At 39.7% G+C, this 22,704-nt stretch overlaps 3 protein-coding genes across 7 annotated transcripts in view; all 3 read right to left on the bottom strand.

The window, feature by feature from the left end:
* Positions 1-5,698, bottom strand: part of rassf3 (Ras association domain family member 3) — a 69,364-nt gene extending 63,666 nt beyond the window's left edge. The window contains exon 1 of the mRNA XM_040035688.1: positions 4,084-5,698. Within this exon, the coding sequence (XP_039891622.1) occupies positions 4,084-4,585 (502 nt within the window). The 5' untranslated portion in view covers positions 4,586-5,698. The remainder of the gene's footprint in view (positions 1-4,083) is intronic.
* A 430-nt stretch (positions 5,699-6,128) lies between these two features.
* LOC120735912 (apoptosis facilitator Bcl-2-like protein 14) lies at positions 6,129-13,797 on the bottom strand. Of its 2 annotated transcripts, none has more exons than XM_040035693.1 (7): positions 13,669-13,797; positions 11,444-11,873; positions 9,999-10,106; positions 8,852-8,913; positions 8,354-8,515; positions 6,677-6,790; positions 6,129-6,587 (listed from the first exon to the last, which is right to left on the bottom strand). In XM_040035693.1, exons 2-7 carry the CDS (start codon positions 11,862-11,864, stop codon positions 6,552-6,554), a joined length of 903 nt encoding a protein of 300 aa, XP_039891627.1. In that variant the 5' UTR covers positions 11,865-11,873; positions 13,669-13,797; the 3' UTR covers positions 6,129-6,551. The 2 variants fall into 2 exon arrangements, with proteins under 2 accessions (XP_039891627.1, XP_039891628.1); XM_040035694.1 differs by lacking the exon at positions 13,669-13,797 and adding an exon at positions 12,774-12,791.
* A 552-nt stretch (positions 13,798-14,349) lies between these two features.
* Positions 14,350-22,704, bottom strand: part of dgki (diacylglycerol kinase, iota) — a 100,267-nt gene continuing 91,912 nt past the window's right edge. For all 4 annotated transcript variants that reach the window (XM_040035682.1, XM_040035685.1, XM_040035686.1 and 1 more), the window contains one exon: positions 14,350-22,423. In XM_040035682.1, the coding sequence (XP_039891616.1) occupies positions 22,325-22,423 (99 nt within the window). In that variant the 3' untranslated portion in view covers positions 14,350-22,324. The remainder of the gene's footprint in view (positions 22,424-22,704) is intronic.

The raw sequence follows: 22,704 nt of genomic DNA, 5'->3' as shown, positions 1-22,704 counted from the left end.
CTGAGGGAGGACAAAGTGCTGCTATTTCTATTCTGTCACATCAAAAATAGAGAGCAAACTGACTGAAAACAAGCTGCAGCCACCTACAGAAATCCCTTCTACAGAGCCGACTAATGAATACACACACTAATGCAACATTAAACCCAATCAGACAAAGATCCCCGGCTCTCTTCGGTGGTTCCTGTTACTTCGGAGAAAGAGCCATAGGATGACAGACCCACAGGAAGAGAGAGAGAGCGTGAGCTAAACCGCTTTCATACAGAAGTTGAACCAAGGACAACACGTTACCTTTCTGTAGCTCATTTCACTTTTCCAACTGAACCAGTTATTGTTTAAAAAGCATAAAATATTAGAGTACACTGGAAACTCAAACATTTTAACAGACACAGAACAACTATGGACAAAACTTTGAGTGCTGTATGATGTCAAGCATTTTAGCTAACTTTTAAGCTAATATTGACTCTTTTCCATGAATCCTCACCCAACAACAGAAACAGAGAAACAATAGAAATCAGTACAGTGAAGTTTATTTTTAAATACTGGTTTCTTAAACTGGTCAAGTTAATCAAAGATAACCAGTTTACTTTTAACTTAAACAGGGAAAAAATGTCAGAGAAACTCTAAATATTTAAATTTAGATTAGGTAAAAATATTGAGCTATTTAAACTCTTTTTATATTAAAAAACTTTGTTTTTTATTATATTACAGTTTCACATTTCTAAATCTTATTCTTTTTACTTACTTTATTATTTAGATTAGTTTTTATAGCAATAACAAATGGACCCATAACATTGCAATCAGGAAGCTACAGCTTAAAGGTGACATGAAGTCTATAAATACTCTTTAAAATACCAACCTCTTCCTCAGCGAAGAAAAAACCCCAGCAAGGACTTGGCATTGTTTCATTTACAGGCTTGTCATGGTTTAATAATTTTCTTGGAAGTTTCCTGGAAATTACTCTATTGGTACCAGTTATGGGTGTAATGGAAAACATGCAAACAGTGATTCCTGTTAGATTACCTTTCAGCAATCATTATCATCACAATGATCTTCAGTTCTCTCTTATGTTGCTGATTTACTCTGACAAAACCATGAGCATGTATTCCCCAGTAAAAGCTATAATATTTCCATTAAGTCTTTTTACCGAACACTGTGTTGTGCGAAAACTTTAATTTCAACATTCAGCTGAAAAATTAACTGAACCATGCTCTTGCAAGGCTTGGATGCCTTATAAGTAAAGTCACTGTTTCTGTGTGTTAATAAGTGAGCGAGTGACAGATACGGATATTAACAGTGCTCTGTAGAGGATTGCAGGACAACTGCAAGGCATAATAATGTTGGGGGGGGGGTTGGGTTTTTTGTTAAAATTTAGGTGAAATCATGGGTCTGTAACAGACTCTGTGAGTGGCTGCTAATAGAGAAAAGCCATAGGCACAAACACAAACTCCATCAGCATGGCTGATTAAAGTGACAGGAAGCCATAGTGCACATTGCAAACTCATTATCCATTAAATGTAGGCTAATGAAGTTAAATAGCTAAAGGGAGAGAGATAGAGTAGTAAAACAGTTTGTGTTGTATCTGTTGGGTTTCTCAGATTTTTATGCAGTACAATATGTGGTTTAAGTATAATATTACAGAAGATTAAATGCATATTGATATTAAAATCAGGCCTATTGAGGGAGTTTTGGAGATCTGCAAAGCGTATTTATTGCTGCAGTTAGTGTTTTAACACCAACTTCAATTTTATGAAGCTAACAAATCAAACATAATGTTTTCTTTTCTTTTCATATTTAGTTGTTTTATTTTATTTATTGTTTTATTTTCTTATCAGAATTGTTTGTGGTTGTCCCAAAGTTATGAATGCTACTATTTAAAGTAGCACATATTTTCTTAATAAAATCTGAGTGAGTATTTTTAGCTAATCAGAATTAGCAGGTCAATAGTTTTATAGCTAAAGCTAGCTAATGTCCTTCTTTGATAATATTTTTTCTAGCATTAAGTAGAAGAAAAATTGAAAACATAGTGCATGAAGGAATAAAACAGAAAATGTTGGATATTAAAGGCCTTCTACGTGAGACGTTTTCAGCTAACCGGGATAAATAGATCTTGAATTTGTTAATCCTAGCTAACATTAGCATACTTTAGCTAATATCTAGCCAGTCTACTATAGGAGAGGAAACATGTGAAAAGAATGATGATACGCAATTGAGGATGGTATATTTTAGAAAATAAAAAGTGTTTATTTGACTAATGCAAACTTTTTTCTGTCTCTAACATTGATACATATATAGATGGGCAAATGAGTATATTTCAAATATCTTCACATTTAAATTGATCCATCCTTAGAAGATGAAGTAAATGAGTACAGTGAGAACAAGGTGAATTGTGGTTTAAAATTGGAAACCTTTCAAAAAATCAGAACCATTTGAGTCTCAAACTCCTGAAAGGGTTATTAGTTCACCTGTTCAGCTTCTCTTTAATCAGCTATCTAATCGGCCAATCACATAGTAGCAACACAATGCACTAAGGCAACTGCTACCTGCTGATGCTCAAACCAGGCTTTAGAAAGGAGAAGAAAGATGATTTAAGTGACTTTGAAGATGTCGTGTCTGTTGGTGCCAAACGGGCTGGACTGAGTATTTCAGAAGCTGTTGAAATAGAGTTCAAACAGAAAATGTCTGAAAAAGATAAAATCCAGTGAACAGCAGTTCTCTGGGCAAAAATGCCTTGTTGATCTCAGAGATCAGAGGGTGACTGGCTTGACTACTTTGAGCTGATAGGAAGGTAAGAGTAACTGAAATAGCCTAACCACTCATCACAAAGTCTGAAACTTTGAAGCAGATGAGCTACAGCAGCAGAAGACCACACAGGGTGCCACTTCTGCCACTTAAGGAAAGGAAACTGAAGCTACAACTAACACAAAATCACCAAAATTGCACAACATCAGAGTGGAAAAATCCTTCTGATGGGCCCGATTTCTGTTGCGGCATTCAGATGTTATAGTCAGGATTTGCTGTAAACAACATGAAAGCATGGATCCTGCCTTTTAGTTCGAGCTGTTGGTAGTGTTATAATGTAGGGGAGATACCTTATTCCTTCATAACAACTGAACATTGTTTGAATTCCACAACACAACTGAGGTTGAAACAGAAACTGAAGATCTGACAGAAAATCTTAGTCATGACACGTTTTATCATTTTATAAAATAAGTTAGGAATTTCTACAAGGACGATTATGTAGTTATGCAGTACAAAGGGTTAATGTATTTGAAGCAGATATTCAAATATTCAAAACTTCCATCTAATTTCCATCAAAAAACAAATACTACTGCAACCATGTTTGGAGCTCTACACGTTAGGGAAGAAGAAATTGTTTCTAAGGTTCCTATTTCTATTGTTTGCTTGACAGAAGTGGACACACAGGGAGGTCCAGAGTTTGCCCTTGAGGAGTCACCCAGTTTTCATTTACACCTGAACCGGTCCTTCTGGATGCCAACATGCATTCCAGCGCTGGGCTTCTTTCGTAGCCCTGCCTATTTAAGTCATCACCAGCACAGAAACAAGGAGCGATTACTACATATCAGATGGCGCTACCTGAAAATGCTGATGTCACTGATAGAGTGTACCTGTTCATTCAAATCAGTTAAACTTCCCTAAAAGACCTGATGAACAACTGGTTCATTGTTCACTGTAAAAAAAAAAAAAAAAATCCAAAACACAAGCCAAAAAATAACCCAACCCCAAAACGGCAAACTTCTGCCTATAGTGCTGAAAACCTGCATGTTTCTTTCATTTATCCACATAAATATCATGTAGGACTGTTGCAACTGTTTTACCTCTTTGGTCAGCAAAATAACTGACAGTATTTCCCAAAGCATATGTAGATGGATCATAGACTTGTGGTGGAGTATGTGTGAAGCTCAGCAAAGGAAAACACTGGATATTTGGGAGATATTTTGCATTAAATGCTTCAAGCCGCTTAGATTAAAATCTCCATATCTTCTGGGATTCCTCCACCTTCTATTTAGACCTCTTATCTTGTGGGCTCCCCCACACCCCTGACTTAATCACATGCACCCTCACCTGCACAGGTGAGACCATTCTCGAAGATGTACTCGAAGCACAAATCACACCAGTTGCTCTCCCCTCCGGGTTCAAAGGCGTGTCCCTCTCCGGTCTCCTCCTTCACCCTGGGGTCCTTGTCCTCGGGGGAGAAAATGGTCTTCACATGTGGTTTGGATGCCTTCTTCCTCCCACGGGGTGGCCCCCCTTCGTGTCCCTCCATCCCGTTCCCAGAAGCTTCTTCCCCGTCTCTCCCCTCAGGTCCACAGTTCGACAGCTTTCTGTCGCTCCACATCCTCTCCAGACTGGACGGCTGAGGAGACGCCTGCCGCCGGACAGCCCTCACCACCGCCGCGCCCTTGTTGGCCTTGGAGATCCGCATCTTGGCGCCCGTCTGCGGCCACGTTCCCTCGTTCAGCGTGTCGTGGTGTTTGCTGACATGGACAGCCTGCAGGGCCAGCGGACAGTCATCTGTGACCGATGAGCGCGGGGGGGCGTATTTCCGAGCGTGGTGTTTAATCATTACGCACACTTTTCATAGTCCGCCGCTGCGTGGAAGTGTATTCGCCAGAGTCACACAGGTGATGTCTTGTTATGTGTGACGCTGACACCGTCGATAACGTGCTCGCAGTCGGAGAGCAGGTTGAGGCGGTCGGAGGTGTGCTGGAGAACGGGTTGGATCTCATTTCACTGGGAGACATGAAACACAGGCGCTCCAGGAAGGACTGCGTCCCAGACTTCGTTTACAGACATGCAAATTTAAGCTTTCTTTCTCGTTATCATCACACATCTCCCTTCCAAGCAAGACCTAAACAACTTATCCAGTTTCTCCGGTTGGCCCTTTAATTCGTACCTGATAAAACTTGTTGCCTCCTCTGTCAGATAACTTTCTCCACAATGCAAACCAAATATGTCTGCAAGTACTCGGAGCGTGTGTCAAACTGCTGCTGCATCACTCTGTAGTCCCTCTTTTGACCACAGGATGGTGCCATTCCACTCAGTGAACAAAGATCAGGTGTCCGCAGGTAAAGGACAAAGAAAATGTTTATTGGCAGGGGAACATTGGTAAGATAGGGTCATATCAAAGGCCAGACATCTGGATTTTGTTTTTTGTTTAACTGAATACATAAAAAGACAAAACATGTCCTGGACTTCTTTACTACACACTGAGTGGCTGAATCCCAACAACCATAACCTTTTCATATATTCTAGCTTTAAAAAATAATCACAACCTGTGCATGTAACTCTTGAACTGCAAACATGTTTTCTTTCTTTAGCAATTTTTTGGCTAAGATTTATTAAAACTAAAAGAAAGCTGAAGTTTGTCCTCATATCTCGTGCAAAAATCTTTCATATTTATTCCACCAGATGTTTAGTGTTCTCATCTTTGACTTTTAGACTAAAATTTTCTAGTAAACAAAATATCTTTCAGGATGCCCTTTTACCCACCTACAAGTAGTTTCTCACTGTTTGATGTTGTTTTAACTGAATTTCTTTGTAGTGGTTTAGACTTTTTTCTTCACATCCAGTGAGCAAAAGCCAGACTTTAGTAAAGCGTCCAATTTATGGAAGCTTGCTTCGACTGTCCACAAGCCTTTTTCAAGTTCCTTATCTCATATTTGAGAAGTAGAAATCTTGATATGCCTTTTTATTTTGAGGTCATGGCTTTTGACATGAATATTAATAAAAGGCTTTTTTAAATTTATGGTCATTTGGGTTTTGGTGAACTATAAACATGCACATTAAAGTGACCAGGAAGCACTTAATACAAACAAAGACTGATTTTAATTAACCTGAGCTTTTTTTTCTCCATAGTCATATTCCCTTTACATACTGAAAATCTGTTACAGGGCACAGAAACAAACTTTCTTTGGTTGCTACTTTTCCCCCAGATAAGCAGGGGCCTTTCTTCACATGTTTAACAGATATTTACTTCCATATACGAAAACGCCACAGGGATCCGTGTCTCCTCCTGAGTTCTTTTTTTGTGTGCAAATATTAGAAACAATAGTAAACACTAGAAACACATGAATGCTTTGTCACTGCTGTTCAATTTGTTTGGGGGCTTTTTTTTTTTTTTTGGGAAAAGTGCAAGTGCTTCATTATTCAACTTTTCCTTTTTTAATTCAATGTGATGGTCCATCAGATCACAAGAAAAAAAATAATAAATCAGTGCATAAGTTTGCAAAACATGTAATGCATTTATACAAAATTTAAGACATGTTAAAAAAACAAAAAAACAAAAACAAGAAATATATTATTTAAATCTCACTGAAACTTAAATATAAGAACTATTACATGATCTGTGAGAAATTGGCTCTGATGTTTTGCAGTCTGTAAACTCATTTTTATTCTCTGTACAGTTCCAAGATGTCCTGTTGTGCTGTTAGAGTTCATTGTTAATGTTAGTAGCTCCTGAAGCTGCAGTCCGTGCAGGTTTTGGCCAACAGGGGGCGCTGTGGAGCTTGTAAACCACGTCCCTTCTGCTTTCAGTCGACTTCCTCAGTCTCATCAAACGCTGCATCCTGCAAAATAAGCAGATACTTGAGTGTTTTTAAAACTTCAACAGTTCAAGCTAATGGTTTAATTAAGAAGGCTTTTGTTTTTAACGTACATATCCTCCTTGGTCCTGCACCCAGGATGAAAAGTTATCCTGCATGTATCGAGCGCCATGGTTCAGCAGGCGGTTTGTGGGCAACGTTTCCACAGCTGACAGACGAGTGGTGACCTGAAACAAGAAATACAGATGTCTTCAGAGGTTAGCCAAGACAGTCATGTGAAAATGAGTCAGCAGACCTGCAGATGACTCCCAAAACTCAGCAAACAGGTGTCCCTCACACTGCCACACCTGCCCGAGTATACACCGACTCATTTAAAGTTTTTTTTTTTTTTTTTTTGGGGGGTTTTTAAACTCTTTTTATCCTGGAGTGAATCTGATTTATAAGTGAATAGTCTTCTTGCTCCTAGGTTTACTTACTGCTAACTAGGAACTGACCTGTTGATTTTTCAGGGCGTATATCACTTGTTCGTAGTCAAGGATACCGATAAACGATATGTGATTGTTATTGAAACTACAGCAATTTGTGCTACCTGACCACAGCTCCTGCAGCTCACAGCCACTCTTATTTATGCCCGCCGTTAAGGCACAGGAAGCTGCTGTGGAGACAATATCTCCACGTAAGCGCTGATATAGGAGAAGTCTTCGAACAGTTCCAACATCTCCCTCTATATATCTGCATACATGTGCATCTGTACTGCAAGGTCATTAAAAATAGCAGTAAAGATGTTGCACCGAATTGTCCTAGATGTGATTACTCTCCTGTTTCTTTGGGGCACATGTTTTGGTCATGTCCCTCTCTGTATGGTTTCTGGGCATCAATTTTTCAATCACTGTCAGCTATATCGGGTGAAACACTGCGGCCCGACTCTTTGATAGCCATCTTCGGTGTACCGCGGGAAGAGCTGAGACTCTCTCTCCCTCCACAAAAACGCAATAGCCTTTGCCTCGTTGCATGCCCGCCGTCTGATACTGCTGAGCTGGAAGGCGTCGAACCCTCCTTCCTACGTCCATTGGATTAGAGAGGTGATGTTGGGATTAGCTCTGGAAAAAATTAGGTATACCGTGCGCGGCTTGGAGAGTAAATATGACAAAACCTGGTCACGATTCATAACTCATGTCAAGAGTCTGTCTTTTGCCTGATTTATTGTTCTTTACTTGTTGGTAATTTATGCTCTTGCTCTCTATTCTCGGCCTGCTGTCCACAGTCTCCTCAATGCCCGTACTTTGACTGTTGGGATTTCTTTATTCCCTTTTTCTTCTTTGTTTCTTCTCTCATGTGCCGGGGTCCGGCTGTTGGTGCTATAATGACTGTCACAGATTGGTTTGAGTGTTTCCCCCCCCCCCCCCCCCCCCTTTTTTTTTTTTTTTTTTTTTTTTTGTGTTGTGTGTATTGTGCTTCCTGGTTGTGGGGATGCCACCTGGATGGGGGTGGGGGGTAGGGTTCGCAACTTTTGTAAGAAATTCTGGACTGTTTTGTTGGAAAACTATAAATAAAGTTGTAAAAAAAAAAAAAAAAAAAAAAAAAAAATAGCAGTAAAAACTGACAGGATCATACACTTGCGTCTTTAACCCAGCTGCGGCGGCCAAATCAAGACGTGCATGTCCAGCCGCCTCGTCACACCAGCGACATGGAAAGCATAAAGGCCCCTTAGAGTTTCCTACTCTGGTAACTCCTCCAGCGTTAGTCTCATTAAGATTCATAGTTTCACTGATAGCTTAAGCCGCTCTTACCTCACACATCACAGCCATCTGGGTTTTTTGAGACGCCTGCGGCCCTGGAGAGTTGGGCGAGGGGCTCCTGAGGCCCACTCGTATCAGGAAGGTGTTTATTAACTCACTAAAGAAATCGTAATTCCAGAAGAGCTCTGCTGCTATGTTGGCATCTTTCAGCACCTGACAAGGCACACACACAAACACAGACCAAAAAAACAAAACAAAAACAAACGAAAAACAAATAAAGTTCAGTCACTAAAGATGAAAAAATAAAAAAAAAATAACACCAACAACAAAGTAATAATGAAGTTTCTGATTTGGAGGAATGTGAACATATATTTTTTTTAATTATATGTTCACAAATAACGGAAATATCTGTGACCTGCACGTGAGGATGCGTGAAAAACCAAAACCACTCAGCAGAAGCGCAATCACATGACACAAACTGGTGGTAAACTACTTCCTAAAGAAAGATATTCTGTTGTTTTTCACATCAGATCAAAGTTGTTTTTGTACCTTGCCGTCATATTTGTCTCCAGTTTCTCTCAGCAGCAGACCAATTATCTTCTCCACCTCATCTAAAAAGGAACAGAAGACCCGATTATCAGCAGCAACAACACAAGACAGACAACATTTAAGGGATTAAAGGCGCACACTTATCTATATATGAAAAAACATATATATTGCAATTGCTGATTGCTTTAATAGGCACCAACTTTAGCTGCCATGATTACGAAGGCAGAAAAAAAAAAAAAAAAAAAAAAAAAAACCGTGTGGGGCGTGTAAACATCGCTCAGTCTAGGTTAAAAAGCGTAAGGAGCTGTCACTGAAAAGAGATCTAAAAACTTGGTTGAAAGTGAAAGGACAATCTTACTCCTCGACACAGCTGCATCTCCTCAGATGATGAGCAGATTCAGACCCAGAACATTGCAGTCGCTCATCAGGGCTAATCCCTGCTATAAATGGCTGTCGTGTAAAACTAGCCGTTTGTTTGGTGGAGTCTCGGCTATGAAAATGTGAAGGGGTATTACTGGTGGGCACATTTTTTTTTTTTTTTTTTTACTGAACCTGGAGAATCTGCTGCTGTTGGGGATCTTAAGCTAAACTACAACAGCATTCATTTAGAACCGATTATTCTCAGTGGGTAAACTATCTAAATCAGTTTCTACAAGCTAGAAAACGCTCTTCAGATTTGACTTTTCAACCAAATTAAGGTGGAAATGGACGCCTTATTAAAACGCCAACTATCTTTAAGTCTACCAATTACCCAAATATTGACTTAACTTCAGCTAAACTGGGCAAACTACAATGTGATGTGCAAACATTACACATGCATTACTCAGGGAACATCTGATCTGCCCTAGATGCATAAAGTGACCCAGCAGTCAGCCATCTGAACCCAGACGGGGCCCTTTTGTTTTGTTCTGCATGTTCCCCCAGTGCTTGATTTGTTTCCTCCAGGAACTCCTGTTTGTTCTGTTACCAGAGAACCTGCTGGGTTAGCGCTGCCCGTCTTGACCGAGTTCACAGAAGAATTTAACTTCCTTCTCCTAAGGCTGCATACCATGTTTCTGTTGGCTCTCTAACAGACAGCCTCAAATTGTGTGTCGTCTGTGTCGCTTGTTTTAACAGATACAAAAGAAGCTTAAAAGAAGAAACTCACTGCCACAATCCGTCTCTATTTCTGGAGGAATTAACTGGATTTCATCAGCAAGCTCCATCAGTCTGCTCGCTACCTCTCTCGCCTTCTCGTCCTTCTTTTCAGGCTCATCTGGAAAAACGGAACAAACGCGTTAAATCAGATCCTAAAAGGACGGCATCACAGCGGGTGGTGGCTGATCGGCCGGGTAAAATATACGCTAGCCGAGAGTTGTGAAACAGGAAAAACGCAGGAAACCAATAAGTCTTATGGTTAAGTGAGCGATTCAGCCCAGTGATTCTCAAAAGTTTCCTGGAATATCCCAGTGACTTTACAAAGAAGCTCAACTGCGATGACTCAAATAGTTGACTGACCTTATTTAACTGGGTGGAATATACAAGCACATTTACTGGGGTTAAAATGTCCCATTCATAAACTGATTTTGTTCATTGCTTTGCCACAAGAAAACCTGACTAACAAAAACAGGTTAAAATTATTTCATAAGCTCTGTCTAACTTTTTGGCTCCGGCAGAAAAATCTGTCTATCAAAAACAAAAAAAGCGAGTTGAACTGAAATAAAGTAGAGCATTAAAGTATTGGGCAGCACTTTGTTACAGCATAGTTTCACTTTCTGGTCGTCCATGCTTTTACATTTCGAGAACCTCGAGTTGGTCTTATCTGTAATTATGAGCGTTTATGAGAAACTAAAACCTGTTTTCAGGTCAGTGTGAAACCAGCAGGATGTTCACCCGTCGCACTAAAAAGAAATAAAAAGGGCTGAGGTCCACAAAATTACCTTTGTAATATTTTTATGGCATGCTTTTGACAGTCGACTAAAAGACCAATTTTTTTATTTTTTTAAGACAAAAAATTCTGTAAAAGTATTTGCTGGTGTTTTTGTCCTCTCGCACTTATAAAAGAACACTTTTTGAGAGTTTAGGACACTTAGTGTGACGTCTTCGACCTGGTATTGACTTTCACCCATTTTTAAACAAAACAAGAGGATCTTCTTCATTTTACCCGCCTCTACAGCACAAAAACTTTCTTCCAGTTTCCATAAAAACTTATAACGTTGTCAGATTTTTCCTGTGAACCTTACACCAATGTCAATGCCCCTCCCTATAATAAAAATCATGACAGTGTTGATAAAGTTGTCAATGATTAAGTTCCAGTCGGCGCTGGTACTTTTCCTGCCTTACTGTTTCAATAAAAATCCAACATGTTTAAGATTACCTCGGGTTTTTATCACTCTGCTGATTTAAGACTAAAACGTGTAACCTGGAGTCTTTATCGGTGAGACTGTGCCGGATGTCAGTCTTCTAGTGTATTTCAGCCATCAGTTTCACAGTGAATGATTTTATTTGCATTTTATGATAGTGAACTAATATTTTATAAACAAAACTATGGTGCACATTAATCAGCGAGGCTAATTGTCGTGTTATCTAAGGCTACACCTTTATTCTCCTCACCTGTAGCAGGGAAACATCTGAATGAGACTTCATCAGCAGGCTCCATCGGTTTCTGCTGCTCCTCCTCGTCGTCTTCTTCATTCTTCGTCTGAGGCCTGGTGCAGCTGAAAATGCTCAACATGCGTTTCAATCTCCTCCCCTTCTTTCTGTTTTTCTTTTCTGTGAGCTTGTTCTCAGTCTGTGTTGGTGTCTTTAGTGGAGTTTTGACATGTCCATCTGAGTCATCCCCACCACTTTCCCTGACCAGGCCCCTCTGTGTGTTTGGTCGTCTCCTCGTCGCGTAGGCCATTAGGACTCTGAACTCCACTGTGTCCTCCATGTTCGCCACGTCTGGGGTAGACTCGGGGTCGTGGTATGTACCAGTGGAGCGGCCAGCAGGGCGGGGAATGGGGTCGTAGATTTCGATGTGTCCGTTTGTCATCTTGGCTTACTGTTACGAAAAAAAAGAAGAGTCAAACTGAGACCCAGCCATCATGTGAGTGGTAGTTTTCTTCATGGAAGTGGGGGTTTCCTGGAAAAATTACCCAAATAGCTAAAGAGATATCTGAACTATTTTCTCTAAGCATGGTTTTACTGACTAAAGGCAGAAATGAAAGAAAATGCACTGGTTTCTTTTAAGTGAGGCAACAAAGACTTATTGTCTCAAGTATTAGCAAGACAATGATGCTTTCCTGAGAAATCACATCCCATTTTGAGCAAGGAAAATTCTTCCTTTAAGCATATATCATGTTATTTGTGACAAATACATGACTCTGCTTGTTCGTGTTATTTTGCACAACCTGCCGGCTGTATAATTAATAAGTGTGCTCAGTTTCTCTGGCACATGAAGTGTCTTTAATATTTAAGGTAATGACTGTGTAACACAGATTAAACTGAAATCTGTTCATTTTCCTGTTACTTTCATCCATTTAATGAACAAAAATATATTTTGTGCTCGACTAAAATAAACCCCGAATCCTTAAATCATACTTTCTTTGTTCACTTGCATCAATTTCATATTTTAAAATGTCAGATGTGGTCAAATTTACATCCTCAGTGATTAATCTCTCCAATTAAGGTTGCTGTAGTTTAGTCTAAAAAGTTTTAATCTTGCCTATTTCCAGTTTCTGTTTTTAGCTTAGCTGATTTGAGTCAGTCTCCAGAGCTTTCAGTTTAGATTTGGATAAGAAAAGTTTCGTTTCAGTTTCGTTTTTGTTAGTTTATAAAATATATTTAAATAAACGAATTCTGACTCGATTGTTTCAGTAAGTATTATAACATGAAGGGTCTTTGTCAGGGGAAGAATTTAAGAAGTTTAGATTAGATATTACAATTTAAAATAGACAAACACCTGGTTTCACTTTGTGAAGACAGGTGACTCAGTCGTCATCCGCACTCTGAAATAAATAAATAAATAATACACGCCAAAGCGTCATCCGGCAATTTGACCAAACTGAACCATGACCTAAAAAATAAAAATAAAAGTATTTCTACTTTAGTTGCTAAAAACGACTTTAACTCATAGTTTAGTTTTTAGCTTTAGTTAAACATAAAAAAAAATACATCTGATTACAAAAATATACAATAAAAAAGGTTTAAAATGTAAAATGAGAACACTGACACACTTTACTGGATAAATCACCCTGACGTGTTTAAATGTAGTCTAACTGGTACCTGTTAAATCCTCATGTCCAAACTGTGAACATCTGTAATATTCCTGTAATTAAAGTCAGCTTAATGTTAAAGTGTTGTTGTGTGGCTCCTCCTCTTGACTTCAGGACTTTGTCGAGGCGTGTCTCGGCAAACAGCTGATAGTTTCACCAAACTCAATGAAATACACCGGGAACTCCTGAAGCCACAACTAACCGTGATGCGCCGTGTTTCTGTGGGTCAAAGCCGTCATAAATCCGCGTAAAGACGACCTAGCTAGCTAGCTACTCTACGTTAGCCATGAAAGAAAAACTTTATTGTATATCTTTCGACTTTGAAACTTTAGCCGGTGAAGTTGTGTAAAAGTAGCTGTAAACTCGAGCCGCCATTGTTTGACTGAGCTTAAGTGGCTGTAAATGTTAGACAACAACCCAACCGAGACTGCCCCTGAGTTCAACAACACGATAAAAAGAAGAAGAGTTAGAAAGTTAAACTTAATGTGTACTTTATGTGAGTAAAAACGACCTGTCAGCTACACGGAAGCACTTTTAAATACTTCAAGTAGTCCTAGAATACACAAAAACAGATATACTTACGGTCCGAGCGGTCAAACAGACGCTAAACGAAGGAAAAACACTTGCCACACCAACTCGTATAGCCACTGAGTGAACTATGCGCCGGTCGGAGTCCACGAGCCTGTTTAAGTATGGCAAGCCATATTTAAGCAACTTTGTCACGTGCTGACGTGCTATGACGTAGCTCCAGCTACGACGAGACAAACCGAACAAACTTTTCTTCGGATTACATATCTCGTAAGACCTTTTTGGAGGGGGAATTAATTTATTTTCCAGCGGGGCGTAATTTTCGATTACAAGTAATTACATAAAAAATACACAAATAAACATTTTTAAATGCATGTGGTAAGGGTATATTCTTACCTGATTTTCTCTCGCACAGACAGAAGTGGTCTGTAAATGTCAGAAAACGGTGATTTCCGCAAACAGGCAGTAGTTAGCACAGTTAATCAAAGATTATCAATTATATGGAATAAATAAGACGACGTGCTTCGCAGGTATTATGACTCAGCAACCCTGTGTTCGACGCTGCCTGTGTTATCTTGTATTTGTAGCACATTTTGCTGTCCTCTCGGCCAAATTTTCCTTGAAAATGTTTTTCAAGTCCGTATCTATAAATCACTTTGCCAGAAACTGCAAAGCGCAGCTTCTAGATTTCTGGATAAAAGTGGGTGATAACATTCCTGAGCACTCTTTTTTTTGACAGATCATCTGCACATTTTTCTGTTATTGTACATTTAATGAACAAAAAACGTATTTAATGCACGACAAAATAAACCCCCTAATCCTCTACGCACGTTTGTACACTTGCATCACTTTCATCTTTTGACAATGTCAGTGTGCATTTCACAACAACTATCCTCCGTGATTAATCGCTTAATAATTCCAACTAAACTTGCTGTTGTTTTTCAAAAAAAAAAAAAAACCCAAAATTGAATCTTGGGTAATTCCAAGTTTTTGTTTTTAGTTGAGTTGATTTCAGTCCGTTTCCAGAGCTTGCAGTTTAGTTTCTCATAGAAAGAAAGTTTAGTTTTAATTAGTTTATAAAAAAAATAAAAAATAAAAAATAAAAATGGACGAATACTGACTAGATGGTTTCAGTAGGTGTTATAATATGGAGGGTCTTTATCAGGGGAAGATCTTAAGAAGCTTATATTAACGATTAAAAATAAAAATAGTCAAACAAACACAGGCCAAGGGAGGCCTTGACTTTATTTCTGCAGATACAATTCCCCCCTGGGCCTGGATCCATGGGCCCCAGTGCACAGATTCGTTGCTAATATTACACCTTTTAATTAGGCAGAAAAAGAAGAACAAAAGTTGAACTGCTTTAAATTCCCATAAACTTCACATGCACATTCACATAGCACAAAATTTCACGTTTATTTTTCCAGCACTTCAAGTTAGCCTCAGAGGAACACTAACCTCAATCGTAACCTCAATTTTGAAATACTGAGTTAAAATTTTGAGATATTTAAACTGAAATTTGATGTACAATTAGTGGAAGAAACAAGCGCCCATAATTGTCTATCCAATATTTGGAATCATAAACTGGAAGTTTTCTTGTTCATTTATTTTTAACATCCTGTTATTACAGCAACAGGTTACCCTGCTAACTTCTAAATCTGCCTTCATGCTTGCTTAACTGCTGCAACATAAAGGTGAGAGTGACACCACTGTGCATAGAAACATTGATCTGAGCAGAAATGAAAGCTCAGACTAAAAGTAGTTGTGTCCGCATTCCAGGAGCTCCGTAGGCATGCCCTTACCAGACAATTATCAAGCTCCACAATCAACAGGTAAGGCAGGAAAAAATCCCCAAGCTCCTGCACGTCACTGCAAGGAGAGCTTGAGTATAACGTTGCCAAGAAACCACGGTTTTATTTATAAGGAGCAAAGAATTTCACGCTTGTTTCCACTGGGGTTTCTGTGTGTCACACGCCTCTGTTTAGACAGCAGGTGTCCCAACAGTACTTTCCTTTTTTTTGTTTCCTAGGATCCAGATGTTCTTCTCATTTTTTTCAAAGTGCTGCTGAGCTCTCCAGGAGACCATCTTTAAAGTTTTTCTTTGTGCACAGAGGACTTCTTTCATTTTCATTGTTTGTGGACTTTACGTGCCTCACTGAGTTCAGAAGAATTTCCTTTTGTAAAACCAAATAACACTTAGTCAGATTCTTCATAATCATCTAACTTTCCTTTCAGTTACCAAATCATGTTTAGGTGATCTTAGGCCCATAAAAGCAATTAAAACAACACGAGGAAGACAAAGAAATCTGCGTTGGGTCAGTGAGTGACTCTGTGCCCACTGTGGGCATGTCTGTCTCGCTGTGACTGACTGGGATCCGTGGAATTTGGATGGATTCTTGATGTAGGGAAGTAAAAGAATTGATTTCTGCATGAGCATTTCACACTGAAGAGAGGAAGTCTACATGATCGTGAGCTGGCTCTGACTGATGTTCATTGTGATTTGTGTTAAATTAAAAAGTATGCAACCAAATCTGGAGGTTTTTAAAGTTTAATCAATCAAATCAATCTCAGTTCTTAAAAGAAGGCCTTAAACTGCTCCGAAAATACTCAGTAACAGTTTTTCGCTCAGAGAAGTTCTCCACATTCGTTCCCAGGTGTGAATCAGGGATATCTACATGTGGAATGTCTCATCCATGTGTCATTGGGGATTTTCTTTCTTCTTTATTAAACTGTAATATGGGTGAAGGTTCAAACAAGTTTATGACTCAGATATCAAACAGTAAAGAAAGGTGGGGCAGAATTTCTTCAAGTGGCTGCTTGTTGAATCCTGGGTTATGAATGTGAAACAGTCAGAGTGCTTCAAAGACACTTTTGTATCCACAAAGGTGCAAAAATAAAATCATGATGAATAAAATTATTTCATATATAATCATGATGCACTTAAATCCACCTGCCTGGTGCTCCAAAAAGACTAATGTTGGCTTAAATTGGATTTTTTATGCTTTTTCTTATTCTGTGTCACTTTTAAATTTCATGATCATATTAAACATGGCTGGTTTTTAATATCCAAACAGAGGCTCAGGCTCCAGGCTCCTCTGTGACTCCTTTATCAAAGAGGCTTGTCACGGTGGTAACCCCTGACCTCTGAAGACTTTAGATTGCACAGTTGTTATCATTCTGCTGCATGGAAGAGCTGAAGATTTTTATCGAGAAAGTCCAGGAGGGAAAGGATTAACACACCAGGAAGGCATAAGGTTGGAGAGAAGGTTAGAGAAGTAAGGCTGGGATGGTGCAGAGGAGAGGCTGTGGATGAAGGTGGAGCTGCCAGGCAGGAGGAAAAGAGGAAGACCTTAGAGAAGATTCTTGGATGTAGCGAATGCCACGCAGAGGGTTGGAGGAAGCAGGCGAAAGAAGAGCAGACCATCAAACAGGGATTTCTTTTCCTGTTTGACTGTTTATGGTAGAGTTTTGCAGGATATCAGATAGATGGAAAACAGAGGGGAGAATGTTGTCAGCAGACAGTTGTGGATGTTTCTGTGAGACTGTGCTAGAAATGGTCATTGGATTTCTTTTTTATGAAATGAGTTAAATGATAAAACAGCATGCACGGTGTCACGGTAGGAGGAGCTTAAGATGTACGAGTGGGGATAGACACTCCTTCCAGAGAGTTCAGAGAGCTTGTTTCCTTAATAAATTTGTTTTACCCTCAAAACCACCATCTGCCTGGTTTATCTGGTGAACCAGATTGGGGTGGCTGTAGCTCAGGAGGAAGAGCAGGTCAGCTGCTGATCGAAAGGTTGGCTCCAGCAGTTTGCATGCCAAATATCCTTGGGCATGATACTAACCCCGACTTGCTCTCCGATGCATCCATCAGCGTATGAATGATAGTTAGAAAGCACTCAAAGTATAGATAATACTGCGTATGTGAATGGGTGTGTATGGGTGAATGCTTTGAGTACTCCAGGAGAGTAGAAAAGCGCTATATAGGAATCAGTCCATTCACCATTTTACCCTGCCAGTAAATTCCTGCTTCCAACTTCCCATCACCTTCCACGAGTCTCCATCCCACAAACACTGATATTTAATTCTGCCCTTTGCGACACAATGATAAGGAGGCCAGGTGCACCCTGAGGACGATCAGTTGACATTAAAGATTAGACTTTTTATAGCTTTTATGGTCTTGTCATTAGAGTAGTTACGTCAGAGATTTAAGCACCTCCATGACTTTTCTATTCACTGCCACCATGAGGCTGTGAGTTCTTTTGGAGAAAGGCCTTGATATTAATTAGACATGATTAGATATAAATTCCATTAAAAAACTCTATTTCCCCAGTTTTGGTGTCAGATTTGTACATTATGTGTCACCAGTATTTTATCCAGTGCTGTCTTACATTTAGCAAACATCAGCATATTTCAGGCTTTTTTTGCTAACACATACCGAGTTACATATATGTGCTGCTTTTGTTTTTGTCATGTAATCTTGAACTGAGGAGCCACATGTGAACTCCTTCGCATCTGCTGTTTGTTTTCAAATTTCTGCATTTGCCAGCATGACTTTGCAAAGATGTGTCTTCCTTAAAACAGCAGCTTGTTTTGACAAGTAACAGCTGGTGTTGAGGGGATTTCCCCGGCAACCGCTCAAACAGGAAATGAGGTCAGACACCAAGACAACAGCGTCACATCTTCTTTTACCAAATGACAAAATAAAAACAACAAACTTCAAGTAATCCCATCATCATCATCATCAGTAGCAGAAAAATAAAATACAAAAGCAAAAAAACAAAAACAAAACAAAACCACGTGCCCAGCCTTAGAAGAAACTTTAGTATAAATCATTTAAAATGATAACAATTGAACAGTTTAAACATCAATAATGCCATTTTTTTATGCCATTACCAGAACAGAATCCCAGGGAGGTAAGAAAATAAAGGACATGCATAACCAACGCTGATGATAGACACAGTTTAATTCAAAGTCATGTTTCTACTAAATAGAAAGAGCGATAATAAGCCTGTGTGTGTGTTTGTGTGTGTGTGTGTGTGTGCTGCTCAGAATGAACGTAGCTTACATGAGCACAGTCACTTTCTGGAAATTATCAGTTTGTGGTTTTATTTTACACACATTTTGTCCGTTACGTAATCTGCTGAAATTCGGAGGAAGGCCACCGAGTTTGATATCTGGCTTGTGGAAGCCATCCTACAACAAGAAACCTCTGCAGAGAAAGAGAGCGAGACATCGGCTCTGGATGTTTAAAGTGTGGATTCAGTCAAGAAATTCTAAGAACATTCGAAGGGTTCAAACAACACAGCTCTGGAATAAACGAGTCTTTACTCATCATACGTTTTAACCCTTGGTAAAACAGGGCAGAGAGATCTGATCGATCTGATTGGTTGATAAGAGTGCAGTGAAAATAGACCCAAGCTGTATTCCTACTGCAAATGTTTTTACCGCTCTTAAATTTTCCATATATTTTACAAATAGGTGCCTCTGCGGGATTGTCTTTGCACAGGAATAGTTGTGCTTGCAAAGCACCAACACCCTGTCAGTACATATTTACTCATCCCTGAGATAACCATATTAGGATATCTGCTTTCTATGACGCTAAAGGGACTCCAGAGCCAATCTGTGATGTACCGGAAACCTTCTATCAAACCAACCTCCTGAGGGCAGACCTGAGGACACAAGTTGGCGACTAATAGTTTGAATTTTGAGGGAAAGGGGGAAAAGCCACTGCAGTAAACGTAAGCTGGGACTTTGGGAGCCAGACTTCTATGATGGCTGATCACGACTCTTTACAATGTCCCCTTAAATAATTGGGAAAGCATCATGTCCTGCAAATATCAGCACAGGTTACTGCAGAGCTCACAGGGTCATTTCAGTCCACTGACATATGTGTTCTCAAAAGAAAAGAACGAACGAAACAAGAATCATTTTCCCAACCAGCACTGAAGCAAAACCGCACATTCAATACTCCTCGGTGCTAAATGCTCGACCGTGTTACAAACATTAATGTAATGTAAATGAGTAACATAGAAATGCAAAAACAAGAAGACATAATCTATTCATATTGCATTGAATATGGCTCAGATTTTAATTTATTCTTAGACAAATGCTGCAAACACACACACACACACACACACACACACACACACACACCAGGAGTACCAGATACACACTATCGAACTGTGAAAAGTTAAAATCTTAGTTTGAAAGAAACATTGCAACGAAAATACTTTAAATCTCCCATTTTTTAAACAGACTCTGGTCTAACGTCCAAAAATGAATTCAAACGCAAACGGCGGGAACCTTGGGTTAGCGTCATTCCTTCCATACTGGGCTAATACTGGTCCCCTCTCACTATCACTTGGTACGGTCACTGGTTTGATGGTTCAGCGCTAATTTTGTCCACAAAAAGAGTTGGAGTCCCGTGTTGTTCTGAAATATGAGGGTTTTTTGGTTTTTTTTGTTTCGGCTAAGAAATTTCACAAAACGGCTCCCAGAGCAAAACATTTATCACCTTTATCTCACCAAGACAAGCAAAATATTAGAAATATGACAAAGAAAACAAGCACATATCCACAAATGTGACAGAGATCGGCACATTTTAGGCATTTCTATGACACAAATGTGATTTATTTTCCATCAGCTAATGAGCTCATGGTTCCTGAAACGTGTTGTGATTATTCCGTTATTTTTGTACTCTCTGGGATCCCAGAAAGAGCCAAAAAATGATGCTTTTTGTTATCTACAAGAGATTTTAGCTACTGAAACAACCAGATGGGATCACTTATGATTTCATAATGTTTCTTTTATGTGTATAATGTCCCAATATAACAGAGTCTTTCAGCTGCATGGCTGAGCAGCTTATGTTTGGTCCATATAGCGTACATGCCTTTCTACAATGTAGTGATTAGAAATGGTCATTTCCAGTAAAATCAAAGCTTATAATGCTAAAAAACAGACATATTTAATTAAAATTCTATTAAATGTTATACAATCCGAGTCATAATTGGTTATAAAAATGTCACAGCAGCACATACACAGATATGACTGGAGTCATAAATGATCCCACTCGGTCACTTGTTCCGTGTGTTGTTTGTACTTGGAGAAAAAGCTGCAGTTAAAAGAAGTTTGTGAGAAAAGTTCAAAGCTTTCACAGTTCATGCAGGTTTGATTTTTTTCTATGCCAAACTGTGTCCATGTTTTGAATTGTTGTGGCTTACTGACAGTGCAAATAGAGCTAAATACTTGTAGCTTCTACCACTGAGAAACACTGACCGATCGGCTAAAGATCAGCGAGGGGGTGATATTTCACTGGGTGACCGCTCTCGTTGCACCCATGGGAGCATGAGTGGGGGTTTTCCCCTTGTAGCCGAGAGATTTGCAGGATGAGGATTTGGAGCAAAAACAGCGTGCTGCTTATTTGACGTTTGTGCATCAGAAGTCTTTCAATAAACAACACTTTTGGACATTTTTTAGGAATGTTTGCAGACGGTGAAGTTAAACGAACACTGGAAATTTTGTAACGTCCGGGTGATATTTCGGTTTTTGTCTGGCTTTATCACATTTACACTCGTCTAATATCAGCTTGTGTATTTTTTTGTGTGTGGCTGCTGTGGGGAACATAAAGTCCCTCCATCATGTTTGCCACAATAAATTTTTAAACATGCGAATAACTCAATCGCAGCTTTAGTTTAAAGATCTCTTTGTGAACCTCTCAGACTCCAGCACATGCCAAGATGTTGGAGAAATGATGCAGTGACGCAGACATAAAATGAAAATAAATGTTAAAAGTGGGCAAGAGCAGATCCTCATTTTAAAAAACCTTTTAAAAACTCATCTGTACACGTAGCTCTGAATCATGGTTTTGTCTGTAGAAAATGTGATACATTTAGTCCACTGAGTGTTCCTGGAAGTAATCGGCTGCTTGAAAGAGTCAGAAAGCTGACAAGCGTTTTGTCATTTTTATGAGTCACGGCGAAGCAACGACTCCGATAGGATAAGAAGTGGTGTTGAGTCGGGATCGCCAGAAGCCGAAAGCGGAAAACACTTCAACAAGCACTTCAGGACGAGCGCACCCGGGGAGGATATGTTCGTTTTGTTTGTTTTATTTTGTGATGTGTGACTTAGCGGGCAGCACGTGATTGCAAACGCTAGCGTTGCATATTTAATGACATGGGAGTAAGAAAGTTTAGGGAAGGCGTGGAAATCAAACTATGTGACAGATGATGGGAAAACGACTGAAATTTGGGACGAGATGTGACATTACGCTAGTGCAATGTCTTTGGCACAAGTTTTAAGGGACAAACAAAAACTTTTACTGTTCCTACGAGCGCTGAAATGACACTTTATACACTTTAAACCACTGCAGAAGTCTCAGGGAGTAAAATATGCATGAATCCCTTATAAGATGAGAAACAGGTGAACTCACGACGTGTGACGGCTGGTCCAATTGCACTTGCATCCTGATAGTCCTACGATCAGTCATTCACTCAATCGGCACAACCAATAAATAGAATATGAATAAATAAATACAAATAAATAGTAGACCAGTAAAATCTCCTCTGCAGTGCTGCTGCGAGCTGAAGCAGTTCATCTCTTCTGGCTCATCTCCAACTTCTCCGCCCGAAGAGTCGAATCCAAACGTTTTCCTCTCCACGTCGAGCGCGCAGAGTCCAGAGCGACACAGAGTGCGCGAGCGTGTTCGCGATCACACGGCCGTCTCCAGGTCTTCGTGGCTTGCAGACGATGAGCTCAGGTAGGCGGCGAGCTCAGCGTCTCCATCGGCTTGTTCTGCCGGCGTCTTCCCCTGAAGGAAAGAGACGATTAGATTGGAGCGTGCCTCTCATCCAAAAGGAACGTACAAAAGCGGCAGCATGAATCCGAGGGATGGATTAAAAATGGAAGGTAAGGGAGCAAGGTGTCCCACAGCGAGATCTCTATTCTAGTTAGCGTAATGGAGGGCTAATCTGGCCTAAAGAATAAATCACCGTCTTTAAATGGAACCATGGAGGACGCATGTTTAGATGCAACTACATGTCTTATCAAGGTTCTGAGAAGATGACTTTCCACATTTTATTGTTTAACCCA

Source organism: Simochromis diagramma, unplaced genomic scaffold (genome assembly GCF_900408965.1).
Source record: "Simochromis diagramma unplaced genomic scaffold, fSimDia1.1 OVJJ01000816.1, whole genome shotgun sequence".
NCBI lineage: Eukaryota > Metazoa > Chordata > Actinopteri > Cichliformes > Cichlidae > Simochromis > Simochromis diagramma.
The sequence above is the reverse complement of the archived record's forward strand: the minus strand, read 5'-3'. Positions and strand labels throughout refer to the sequence as shown.

What these genes read in the sequence shown, in the direction of transcription:
- LOC120735912 (XM_040035693.1), bottom strand. Translation starts at nt 11,864, where the DNA reads ATGACAAACGGACACATCGAAATCTACGACCCCATTCCCCGCCCTGCT. An exon ending in AATAGAGACGGATTGTGGCA is followed by an intron (nt 8,914 to 9,998) that starts GTGAGTTTCTTC and finishes GTTCCTTTTTAG; the next exon opens with ATGAGGTGGAGAAGATAATT. An exon ending in TGCAGGACCAAGGAGGATAT is followed by an intron (nt 6,588 to 6,676) that starts GTACGTTAAAAA and finishes CTTATTTTGCAG; the next exon opens with GATGCAGCGTTTGATGAGAC.